Raw genomic sequence first — 12494 nt, 5'->3', positions numbered from 1 at the left:
GCTTGTCAGTTAATCATTTTAATGAGAAAGCAGTTGGTGTTCTATCAGCAGATGGCTCTCCCATATAAAGTTAAAAAGTCAGCCTCTGCTGTATCCTACTTGTGAACAGCCTAGACAGTCTTTGATAACACCTTTTAGTTCCTTCATTAGGAACATCTCTTCTTTTACAGCCTGTCTCTGACATTGGAGGAACGCTAATCTGTGCTTCCCACTGTTGCAATAGATCTCTTCCCCATTGATTTATGGCTATATTAGCCACATATGGCCTTAATTTTCCTATTTGACCTTCTGGTGCTATGCATTTAATCCATTTTAGAGTTTGTTTTACTGGAGACAATGTCCCAATTCTTAGAAGCTGTGTAGTGTAGAGGAATGTTCATTTAAAACATGGTTGCTCTGGCAAGAGATCACATCCAAAGATCTTCTAGGTCTGTGTGATCTGGCTGGAATACAAACACCCGCTTAATCCAAGAAACAGAGACAAGCAGATCTGAGTTCAAGGCCAGCCTGGTATAGAGCAAGTTTCAGGTAAAGAAAAGCTTAGGTGAGAATGGGATCTGAGTACCATTACGGTATTGCTCCTAAGCATTCCTTCATGAAAGCCATCAAGTGATTTAAAATACAAGGCCCAAAGGTAAAAATCAAAATGAGTAGGGGTCCCTTCAGGGTAGATATAAGGATAGTAAGCCAAGGAGAATTATTATACCAGGATTTAAACCATCCTCTGGAATCTTTTCTCTCTAGCATCTATCCAGGCTTTTTTTTTTCCAGTTGCTGCAATACTAGTTCCTATTCCAGCTAAGCAGGTCCCCAAGATAATAACTAATGTCAGGGAGCCCCTTTTGACTTAGCATTTCAGCTTGTTAGGTAGGATTTTGGGCCAAAGATCTCTTCTTCAGAAGCAGCTTCAGTGTGACAGTAGGACCATTGGCATCAGGGGCCACCTACTTAGACCCTCTAATCTTTCTTCTATTTATCAACCCTGAAACATTTTGCATACATACTGTCCTTCCATAACATTCTATATACCTTCAGGTTAGGCTTTTCCTGGCTCCGTTCTTCTGGCTTAACCAGACAATCTTACTTCAGACAAGCTATTCTTTTCTTTAATATCCCAGTCTCTTGCTTTCTCTCTTGCTTTTCAGACAACATAAAAAACTCCCATCAAAATCCTTTCCATCCTGACATGATACTGCCGGAGCCCAGCATGGGTTTATTCCATTTTTTTATAGGCAAAACAAAAACAAAGTCACATCAATACAAAAAGAAGTTTGTGGAACTGCCAAACTTTTCTAAAACTACTTCCCTATTGCAGATATGGTCCCAGGTCACAAGAAAAAAAAAAAAAGGCTTTAAGAAACTTGGAACAAGTTTTAAGGAACTTGGTGAAACTTCCTCTTTTTTCTATCTCAAGGTGAAGGCCAGGGTGAAAACCTGTTTTTTGATGAACAAAGCAGCTTGACAAACAAGCGACTCTCCACATGATACACTGTAAAAACTGCAATTTTCTCAGTTGGCTCAAACATTATGGCTTGTTTTCATTTGATGAAATTAATAAAATAAATACCAAAGTTTTTTGTCCTCCCTCAAAGGAGAAACTTTTCCATTTCTTTGTTAGACTGCCCAAGGTCATTATTTAAAATGCCTGATAAACTTTAAAACGTTTCACTTTAAATTTTAAAATATTTAAAACCTTAAACATTTGAACATTCTCCAAAACCTGTTTTTGTAATATCAAAATAAAGTACCCTCTTTAGGAGTGAATTCACAAAGCATAACCATAATTTTAAAAGTAAAAATCAAATTTTAAAACCAAATTTTACCAGTGCAAACAATCCAAACTCTAAAACCAATTTAAAATGAGACTTGTCTTCATAGTCTAAAAGGAAATAAAGTTCATTTCAACTGAAAGGTTCTGTAATCTTTTTTTTCTTTCCACGTGGCAATCTCAAGATGGTAGAGTCACATCACACTGCATGGTAAGCCACATTGTTGTTATTTAAACACCTATGCTTTTATAGATCTTATAAACACATAGGCACACATATATGTTCTAAACAGAAGTTTGAATTTAACCTTTAAACATATCCAATAACTGTTAATCTGTAACCAAGACATACAGAACATATTAACCATTTAAGATCAGTCAAAAACAAACATATAATGGCCATACATATATTTAAACAGACAGACAAAACTTTTCTTACTGGATCCAGCTGTAATTTCAAGCACTTTCTTCTCATTTGTGGCAGTTGCTAGCTGGCCCAGGGTAGTCCTGGACAATTTCATTCCCATCTCCGCCCTCACATTCTTTTCCCCCCTCGAATTTTTTCCCAACCCAGAGCCCACTGACCTTCAGATTTCCACTCTGGTTTCCCTGCCACAGAAGCTCCAGAGCACTAGGTGGTAATAAACCACTTACCTGACCACGAGACGCTATTTGCCAAAATACTGATGAAGCCAGGGGCATCCCCCTGAACTTCGGCAGCTGTGACTGCCAGCATGTCTATTTGATCACATCATGCTACCCAGAGTCCTGAGGAATTTTCAGAATAGAGGACAGAAAGTACAGGCACACAGACACTGCACAGAGACATTTAGACACTGCTGGCATAAAACCCTCTGGGTCAGGTTCCTGGAGTCTTGGGTTCCTGGACGAGCCCCCAAAATGTTGTGCCCAATTCATAAGACCGCCAAAGATTAGGAATAGACTCTGCTGTAAATACATGAGGGTTTCATGGGACACAAACTTCCTGTGGAAACAGGAGAGGAATGTGGCCCCACTGTCTAAGGGAACAGGGTTTTTAAAGGGAAAAAACACAAGCAGGGACTTCATGCTTTGGTGTTACATGATTGGGTAAAGGAAACTGACTTTTGAAATGATTGGTCCATTTTAGGTGCCAAGACCACAAACAGTTCTGGCCTGGCCATATGGGCTGGTTTCCTAACAACTGCATAACTAGTGGGAGGGGAAAGAATGCAGTAAAGCTAGGTCTTTCCCACAGGGGCTTTAGTTGAGGCTTGTGCTTTAAACTTTAAAACAATAGCCACTGATTTTTAATCCTTTGGTTTCTCGTGTATGTGTGTGTGTGTGCAGGCCTTGAGGGATGCCCCTTACTCAGTTTTCTGACATTAAGGATTTGCCTTTCATATCTTTGGATGACCTACATTCATGACCTGTGTTTATTCCTTCCACATCTTCTACATTTCACAGAAAACTTTCTCCCTGAATTATTATCAGAGAAAAAGTTATCCTTAGGAACTGTTTGTCTACAGTCTTTTAAGGAATGGCCTGATCTTTCTTAGCCTCAACAGCTCTGCAACCACAACTGAATTGTGAGCATTAGGTTTGATATCTGCAGTACTTTTAATCCATTCATAAAGAGGTGCAGATCTGGCCTGTAAAAGGTCTAGTAGCCTATTTGCATTCAACATTAGCATTTTCAAAAGCTAAAGATTCAATTAACATTTTTCTAGCATTTAGATCTGATATTGCTGTTTAGAGCTGTAGCTGATCTTTGTAAAAAGTCAGTGAAAGATTCATTTGAACCCAGCGTTATCTTTGTAAATGATTCAGATTGTCCCTGTTGTTCAGTCTTGTCCCAAGCATTTAAAGCTATTTTACAACATTGTTCTAAGATGGCATCATCAAGTGTAATATATATGATATATCTTTAATGATATTTGTTGTTTTTCAAGACAAGGTTTCTGTGTGTAATAATCCCTGGCTGTCCTAGACCCACTTTGTAGACCAGGCTAGCCTCGAACTAGAGATCCACCTGCCTCTGCCTCCTGAGTGCTAAGATTACAGGCATGTGCCACCACATCCAGCATAATATGTACTCGTAATTCAGAATATGGACCTTCCCTAGTAACTGGTCCTTGACAATATCATTGCCTGTAGTCTGTTTCATTGCTCCATAACTGAAGCCTTATCTTTCCACCATGTTGGCCATTGTGGCTGTAGGTCACTTTCTAAGATGGCTGTCATCAAATCTTTCCAATATTTTGGAACTATTCGATTTTGCACAGGCCAGTTATTAAGTAACTGTTTTACATACAGTGAATGTAAGCCGTAGGCTGTTATTGCTTCTCTTTAAGGCCTGTGCCTCTGTGGGCTGCCTCTCAGATTCTTGATAGCCTTATGGATTTTGTTCATCCAATTCAAGTTCCTGGAGCACTGCAGGAAAAAAAATCATTTCAGGTTTAACAGATTTAGATTTAGACTGCCATTTTGCAATGCCATCCCAAAGTGTCACTGTAGGCTCTAGGTAAGAATTGTCAAATTTTGTTCTGTATTCATAATTTAGCATGGATTTTTTTTATCCCTTTTATGTCTAAGTCTGATTTCTCTTTATCCCTCTTAAAAAGGATATATAAAATTGTAATCATAGCTGGGCAGTGGTGGTGCATGTTTTTAATCTCAGCACTCAGGGATTCAAAGGCGGCAGATCTCTTTGAGATCAAGGCCAGCCTGATCTACAGAGTAAGTTCCAGAAAGCCAGGGCTACACAGCTAAACCCTGTTTCAAAAAACAAACAAAAAAAATTGCAATCATTACTGAAAATATAATTATTTCCATGTTGATTAATATATAAAATGCCATCATTGCATCCTGCATTTTTCCTTTTATTCTTTTTTATTTTACCTAACACTCTTTAAAGACTTCCTAAGTATCATACCAAGTCTGATAACTCTTCAGCTTTTCTCCTGCCATCTCCAGGAGTCTGTAGTGAAGATGGCTCTGCTAGCACATAGCACAGGCTGCTGGCCCAGGCTGTAGGCTTTTCCCACCCAGACCTGAGTTGGGCTAGGAATGTGGTCTCTGGGAAGTTTTTTTTCCTATGGGCTGCAGCACAGGGGCCAGAGAGACAGACTCAGCGGGGCACCCCCTCTGTCAACTTCACAGCCTTGGGGAGTACCTGAGGCTCCAGTAGAGAACAGTCTTCTGCCTTAGGCCGCTTTTGCTTTCCAGCTTCCTACTAGGCTTCCCTACTCAGCAGGGCCTTCCACCCTCAGCCTTGCTGTGGCCAGCCTGCACTGGCTGCTGTGGCCAGCCAAGCCTCGCTGGACTTCAACCACCCAGAGTTACAGCCACTGGCTGTTCACAGAGCTGGTTCACCTGCGGCACAGGTTGGCAGTTCCAGCCCTATGTCAGGTTGCTAAGGGGTCCAGCCAGCCATGCTGCACTTGGCAGAAACTGCCATGCCTGCTGACTCTTAAAGGGACAAGCCCCTATCCAACTAGTGTGCCACTGCCTGGCTTTCTGTTCTGCCTGTGTCAAGAATTTTTGGGCTAATGCTTCAATCTCATGTCTAAGCTTGAATTCCGTGGCCCACATTGGGTGCCAACCATAAAATGCCGGGTTTTTTTTTTTTTCCTCTGCCTGCCGTTGCTGAATAATGACACAGATACCCTTTAATATTAGATGTTTCAGGCACTAAAGCTGGGGAGATATTCAGCTTTTATAACCTGACAGTACTGGTCTGGCCTACTTCCCAGCCATGTGGCCCATTACCTTGAGATCTTAGTCTCACCCTGGCTGCTCCTTCCTCCTGATGATGACTTCTGCTTCTCCCTCTGGTCCCCACCTGAAACTCTCTCCTTGGGCTTGGAGGTCCCGCCTTATCCTCTCCTGACCAGCTGTTGGCTGTTCACCTCTTTATTTAACCAATCACAAGGTGATGGAGAACAGTATTTACAATATACCAAGACAGGAGATGCTAGAAAATGATGACAGTGCTGGAGTCTGGACCGCACGCTGATTTTTGGATACAGAAACCATCATTTGAATACACAGTGCACAGAACATTCTCCGGCAAATAGTGACACTTTATAGAACACAGGAAACAAAGGTAATGTCAGGCGTGGTGGTACTAGCCTTTAGTCCAGCACTTGGGAGGCAGAGCCAGGTGGAACTTTGTGAGTTCAGGAGTAGCCTTGTCCACATGGTGAGCTCAGTCCCACACAGAACCAGCACCACCAAGCAACAAGCAGAGGTCCTGAGAAAGACACTGTTTACCTACATGCCTGAAGCTGAATTGCTTTGTTGGGAAAGAAAGAGAAGGAAAAAAAAAAAAAAGGTAGATGTCAGCTCTGGGTATAAATACAGGACAATTTGATAACTTAGAAATTAACTCATTAAGTGTGTCATTTCATTAATCATTAAATGCAAACTGAAACTAATTCAGGGCCAGGATACAGCTCAGAAGTAGAGTATATACGTCTCTAGCATGTGCAAGGTGTGGGTTCAATCCATAATATTGTTAAAATAACATAAAACTGACAGAAAACCAGACACGACGGCACAGGCTTTTAATCCCTAGTCTCCAGCATTCAAAGATTGGAGCAGGATGAGCCAGCCTGAACTACATAGCTACTTAAAGGCCAACCTAAGCTATGTAGCAAGACTGTTAGAGAACCAAAAAACCAGAACCTCAACAACTCAGCCCCAACAAAACACATTAAAAACATAATACAACATTCTGGCTAAAATAAGAATCCTATGTACCCAAGAATACGGCAGAAAAAGAGCCTTACTGCTTGTAGAAAAGTAAATGTATTACTATTATTAAAAAGTTTTTGCTTTAACTGAACATACATGAATTTAGCATCAAGCAATTCCATCCCCAACTAGATAGAAATTCTAGATGGCAAATGCATCTGGATATTAACCAGAATAGAAACAAATGACTCACCACAATATTGCTGCTAACAGCTCAGCTTCTTGGGGGTGAGGATGAGCGACCAGGATGATGCCACTCTACCATACGTGCTCATCAGGGTCATCAGGCATTGCCGTTGCAGTCACCAGCTTTGGCATGGTCAGCATCAACCTCTCTGATAGGAAACAAGAGCCCCTGAAAGCAGACTTGCCAAGCACTGCTCATTGGAGGCAGGACACCAGGAAGCAAAGCTACCCTTAATGGGTAGAGCTGACATGACCTTGGTTCCCAGCATTAGAGCTGGACCCAAACCCCATGAAGACCTGGGCTCTGCTCTGATGCATGGGGCCTCAGATACTGCTGTGCAGCTGCAGCCCCTCTTGTCTGTAGCAGGTATTAACCATGACCTGGGCAAAAAGAGGGTTCCTTGACTCTGTTCTGAGTTGAACTACATTTCTCTGAGAGCCAGCTCATATCCAATTCTTGGGTTGTCCTAGAGGCCTCTGCCCTGGTGTCGAGACTTCTTGGCCTTCAGGCAGGGATGTGCTGGCTGGTTTTATGTCAACTTGACACAAAAGCTAGAGTCATCACAGAGAAGGGAACCTCAACTGAATCCCATCAGATCCGGCTGTCAGGCATTTTCTTAATTAGTGATTGATGGGGAGGGCCAGACCACTGTGAGTGGAACTATTCCTGGGCTGATGGTCATGGGCTGTATGAGAGCGCGGGCTGAGCAAGCCTGGGAAGCAAGCCAGTAAGCAGCACCCTCCATGGCTTCTGCCTCAGCTCCTGCCTCCACGTTCCTGCCTTGTTAGGTTCCTGTCCTGACTTCCTTCAGTGATGGATTACAATATGGAAGAGTCAGCCAAATGAACCCTTTCCTCCCCAAGTTGCTTTTGGCCATGGTGTTTCATTGCAGCAAAGTAACCCTAAGACAATGGACTTCTAGCCTTATGAAATGACCCACTGTGTGACCTGGGTCCTAACCCTCAGTGTAAGCATGTGTCCTTGAATATCTGTTACAGTAAAACAATTCCATTCAAGGAGGGAAAGGAGAGGGACTGGAACATTGATAATAAGGCAGGTTGAGGAACTAGAGAGGTGATCCAGTGGCTAAGAGCACTGGCTGCTTGTCCAGAACACACAGGTTCTCAGCACCCGCGTGGCAGCTCACAACTGTCTAACTCTAGTTCCAGGGATCTGACCTTCTGGCCTCCACAGGCACATGTGATACAGACATGCATGCAGGTGTGCACACACAATTCCTGTTTTAAAAGTAGTGCACTGCTCTGTGATCAGAGTGATGATGCCTTTAGAAAGGAACTTAGGATGCAGGGAATCTTATGAAAGAAGTGGGGAATAGTAAGATCTGGAGAGGACAGGAGCTCCACAAGGAGAGCAACAGAACCAGAATATTTGAACACAGGGGTCTTCCCAGAGACTCATACTCCAACCAAGTAGCATGCATGGAGATCACCTAGAACCCCTGCACAGATGTAGCCCATGGCAGTTTAGTGTCCAAGTGGGTTCCATAGTAATGGGAACAGGGACTGTCCCTGACATGAACTGATTGGCCCATTCTTTGATCACCTCCCCCTGAGGGGGGAGCAGCATTACCAGGCCACAGAAGATGACAATGCAGCCAGTCCTGATGAGGTCTGATAGACTAAGATCAGAAGGAAGGAGAGGGGGACCTCCCCTATCAGTGAACTTGGGGAGGGGCATGGGTGAAGAAGGGGGAGGAATGTGGAATTAGGAGGGGAGGAGGGAGGGGTTTATGGGAGATACAAAGTGAATAAAGTGTAACTAATAAAAGTTAAAAAAAAACACTCAATGACTATCAATTTTATAATACATAATGTAATATAATCAGCCATTTGTATATTATTTGAAATAATAATCAATTATAAGTGCATAGAGAAAAAAAGGAATTTAGGTTTGACATACAATGTTATCAAAATGTTTTGGCTTTTTGTTGAATTACCTTTAGAAAGGGAAAGAATGTGCGTTTTTCTCCTTCTACCATGTGTGCCCTGGGTAGCAAACCTGCACTTGCCTGCTGAGCCATCTCCCCAGCCCTTGTTAGCAAGTATTTTGACAAGCACTGGGCATGATGGTGGATAGCATATCTGTAACCCAAAACTTAGGGGCGTGGGGCAGGGCCACAAGTCTGCAGCCAGCCTGGGCTACACACAGAGACCCTGCCTAAAAAGACAAAATTACAGACACTGTCAGATGTGTACAATGACAGAAGTGAATTTCCCCCTTTATGGCTAATATTTTTCAAGTATCCCTTTTTAACAGTATTTTAAGGAGAGTTTATTTTCTTGGGAAGAACTGCATTTGCTTTTTAAAATACTTTTAAGGGGATCTAATGAATCTTTATCAGCCAAGTGTATTGTTTGTTTGTTCTGGGACAGGTGTATAGCCATGGCCATCCTGGACTCCCTTTGTAGATCAGGCTGGCTTGAACTCAGAGATTCACCTGCCTCTGCCATCCTGTGTGCTGGGATTACAGGTGTGCACCACTGCGCCTGGTTAATTGTGCTTTTATTAATAAGCATCTGCTTCAAAATCATAATAGTACAAAAATATTATTTCCAAAAGCTGAAACTCTTTAATGTCTTTTTTTTTAATAGGCCCCAACATTGGTAACCAAGAGATGTCAGCCTGGTTCAATCTATTTGCAGACTTGGATCCACTCTCCAACCCAGATGCTATTGGACACTCAGACGATGAGCTTCTGAACGCCTGACGTCACACTGACTGACGTCACAGGTTCAGGGGTCTTGAGGCATCAACTGTGCAATGTTTGCCTTTCTGGAGGAGTTCCCACTGCGACCACACACACAGAAGTGTGTGTTCAAAACAGTGTCTGCCAGCCAGCTCTGTCAGAGGGTTGGGGCCTCTGAGCAGGCTCTTGTATTTATTATGCTGGATTTGCAAGCTGTTGATCATATGCGGAAATTTTTAGAAACTCCTGAGTCTGCAATACTGAGAAACCAAGCTTATGTCTGAATCACAGGAACATGGTGTATTTCTTTGGAAGGTGTTTTATTACTTAGGTTACTTTGCTGTAAGGGGGTAAAGAGCAAGATATAAAGTGGCTATAGTTTGGGTTTTTGATAGTGGCGGGTATTTTTTGTTGTGGGGAACAGCAGCAGAACTAGAAAGCTTTCTTCCTGATTACAACTAGAACAAGATCAGAGAACTCAGTCCGCTTTGCTGAAATTAGAGAACTGTGCACTTGCTTTTCTGTATCTGGAAACGAAATGCAATGTTACCTTTCATTGATAAATGGAGATACACCTAGTTCCATTACTAACTCTTCCTGGGGAAAACAGCGCGATGTAAAGTCCACCCTCTACAGGAAGAATCTACAGGCCTGCTCCACCAACTGCTGCCGTGACAGTCTTCCTGGGAAGACAGTGAGGGAGAGCACTGTCCACCCGGGCAGCCACCGTCCTGAAGGCTCCAGAAACCTGTATGGGACCGAGCAAGACAGTTACATATAAAGCTCGTCTTTACATGCCTGTACTCTCACCTCATCACCCAGAAGGCTCTCCGACAGACACAGAGAGTTCTACAGAAAACAAGTAATGCCCCGTGTTCTTTTCGGTCTAATGCCCAAGGTGCCATTTGACTATTAAGCCAAAGCCATTGGCTGACAGTCTGCAATCTAAGCTTTGGAGGGAAGGCTATTCAGGGCAGTTAGGCAAGCTGGCGAAGTCATGGCTCACAGATCTGCCACTCGCCCACTCCCTGTTCTTGTCCACGCTTTAATGTGGGGTAGTTTTCCAAGCGCTCTGTCACCCAGGCCGTTACGGCTGCCCAGCGGACATTTATTGAAGTTGTTTACTGTGGGTTTTAAGGGCATCTAGTCACAAGCAGGTTGGTTCAGACTGGAATTACGTGTACTGTCCAAGTCAAGGTATGTAGAGCTTTTTTAAAGGCATAAACCAGAGTGGGCAGAGTGCCGCCCACCCCCCGGGCTCCGAGCAGCCTGCCCCGGCCCAGGTTCTCCGCAGAGCCGGGATCAGGCCATGGTGCAAGGCTGCAGACTCCAAAGGGTCAACAACAAACTAGTTCCTAAATACCATTTTGCAATGTTACTATATGTAATCTTAACCAACTGCTTTCTCCTCAAAAGCGCTTTCCTTTCGTTCAGTGAGACTATCCAGCATACAATACTGTCAATGTTCTGCCAAGATTAATCACCAGGATTATGATTATGAATCACAGTCTAAGCCCAGTGCCCGCAGCAACCACTGCCATCACGCTCAAGAAACGATAATTCTCATCTTGAGTCTGTGCCGTTTTTCTTCGCCAGAGTATCCTTCCCAGTGAGTGAGTTCACAGTATAAACAGATAGCTCGGTGAGTAGGAAATCAGTGCTCTCTCCAGGCAAGGCGTGACTATAAAACGCAGAGCTAGTACCTTCCATTTCCCACACCAGTCACCACGAATCAACACATGCACGATTACTACTGCTCAGTTATTGGTTACCCTTCAATTCGGTGTATGGTTTTATCTCCTATTTAACCAGGAAGCCACAACAGCTGCCTTACCAAGTCTAGTTGTAACGTCAAGTCAAACAATTCCACTTAATTATTCAAAGAAAGTTATTTACATTATTTTCTCGTGGTTAAGTAATTTGAGGCTCAGTAATTTGGTGGTTGAGAAGGACCCCAGCACTGGTGAGACAGGCACGGAAAGGCAGAGCAGCGAGCACTCGCCACAGAGCTGCTGGGGAGGCCTGCATCATCCCGGCAAGGGAGGACTTGGAAGGCTTCATCAAATGGCTTTCCTGTGGAACGGGGGAGGCATCTATATTCTACTTAATTTTATCCCAAATAAGACTTGACAGAAAGTTAGCAAGGGCCCAGCAGAGCCACACTTGCTGTCTCAAGAGACACATAAACGTCAGGTCAGACGATCAGATGGTGTAATTTGTATTTTCTGAGATTTTTAAACTGTACAATACAGCCCTAATATCATTAGAAACAAATTGTACTTCAAAAAATGTATATTTCCTTCACATTGAAAGGAAATATAGATTTACAGTCTGAATATTCATTCACGTCACTTCACCTATCGTTTTGGATATTTATTTACTTCATAGTCCCTGTCTTATAGATCTAGAAATATACAGGGCTTACAGCATTAGGACAGGAGTTAGTTTAATGTGCGTGCTCTCTCTGAGCTTCTTTTAATAAAGATTTCAGATGGCATAAAGCAATGCGTTTTCTGAAGTGCTCACCCCAAATCCAACTGTTTTCCTGTTTAAAAACTCGAGTCTTCTTATGACCACAGTCAAAGAAGGTAAGGGAGGCTGATGCAGACCCCAAGGACTAGCTGGCCTCAGTGAGCAAAGTAAAAGCACTTGCAAACCTAAGGACCTACCTTTCCCTCAGCATCTGGACGCAGAGACAAGCAAATCCCGGGGCGCACTGGCTGCCAGCCCAGGCGGCAGGTTCTAGGTTCAGCAGACACCATCTCAAAATGGGGGCCAGGGTCAAGTTTAACTGGCTGTCCTTAGAGAAAAACCTAAGTTTTGTTTGAGGCTGGCTCCCAGCACACACATCAAGTGGCTCACAACCGCCTCTAATAATTCTGACTACCGGGAGCTCTGACACCCCCTTCTGTCATCTGTGGGCATCTGCACTTAATGCACACCACAGACACACGGTTTACAATAAAATACAAATCCTAGATGCGCGATAGAGGGAGACACACCATGTTGCCCTTTGGCCTCAACCCCCTGCCACGTGACAGACACAAACCCTTAAAATGAAAACACAATTTATCTGTGAGACAAACCCACGAGAG

General features: G+C 43.3%; 1 protein-coding gene across 11 annotated transcripts in view; it reads left to right on the top strand.

The window, feature by feature from the left end:
- Ica1l (islet cell autoantigen 1 like) overlaps positions 1 to 11900 on the top strand; it is a 64354-nt gene extending 52454 nt beyond the window's left edge. For all 11 annotated transcript variants that reach the window (XM_060368431.1, XM_021660813.2, XM_060368434.1 and 8 more), the window contains one exon: positions 9305 to 11900. In XM_060368431.1, coding sequence (XP_060224414.1) covers positions 9305 to 9420 — 116 coding nt within the window. In that variant the 3' untranslated portion in view covers positions 9421 to 11900. The remainder of the gene's footprint in view (positions 1 to 9304) is intronic.
- The last annotated feature ends 594 nt before the right edge of the window (positions 11901 to 12494 follow it).

The sequence above is a fragment of the Meriones unguiculatus genome, chromosome 15, assembly GCF_030254825.1.
Source record: "Meriones unguiculatus strain TT.TT164.6M chromosome 15, Bangor_MerUng_6.1, whole genome shotgun sequence".
Lineage (NCBI taxonomy): Eukaryota > Metazoa > Chordata > Mammalia > Rodentia > Muridae > Meriones > Meriones unguiculatus.
Note: the sequence above shows the minus strand (reverse complement) of the source record. Positions and strands in the feature narration are given on the sequence as shown.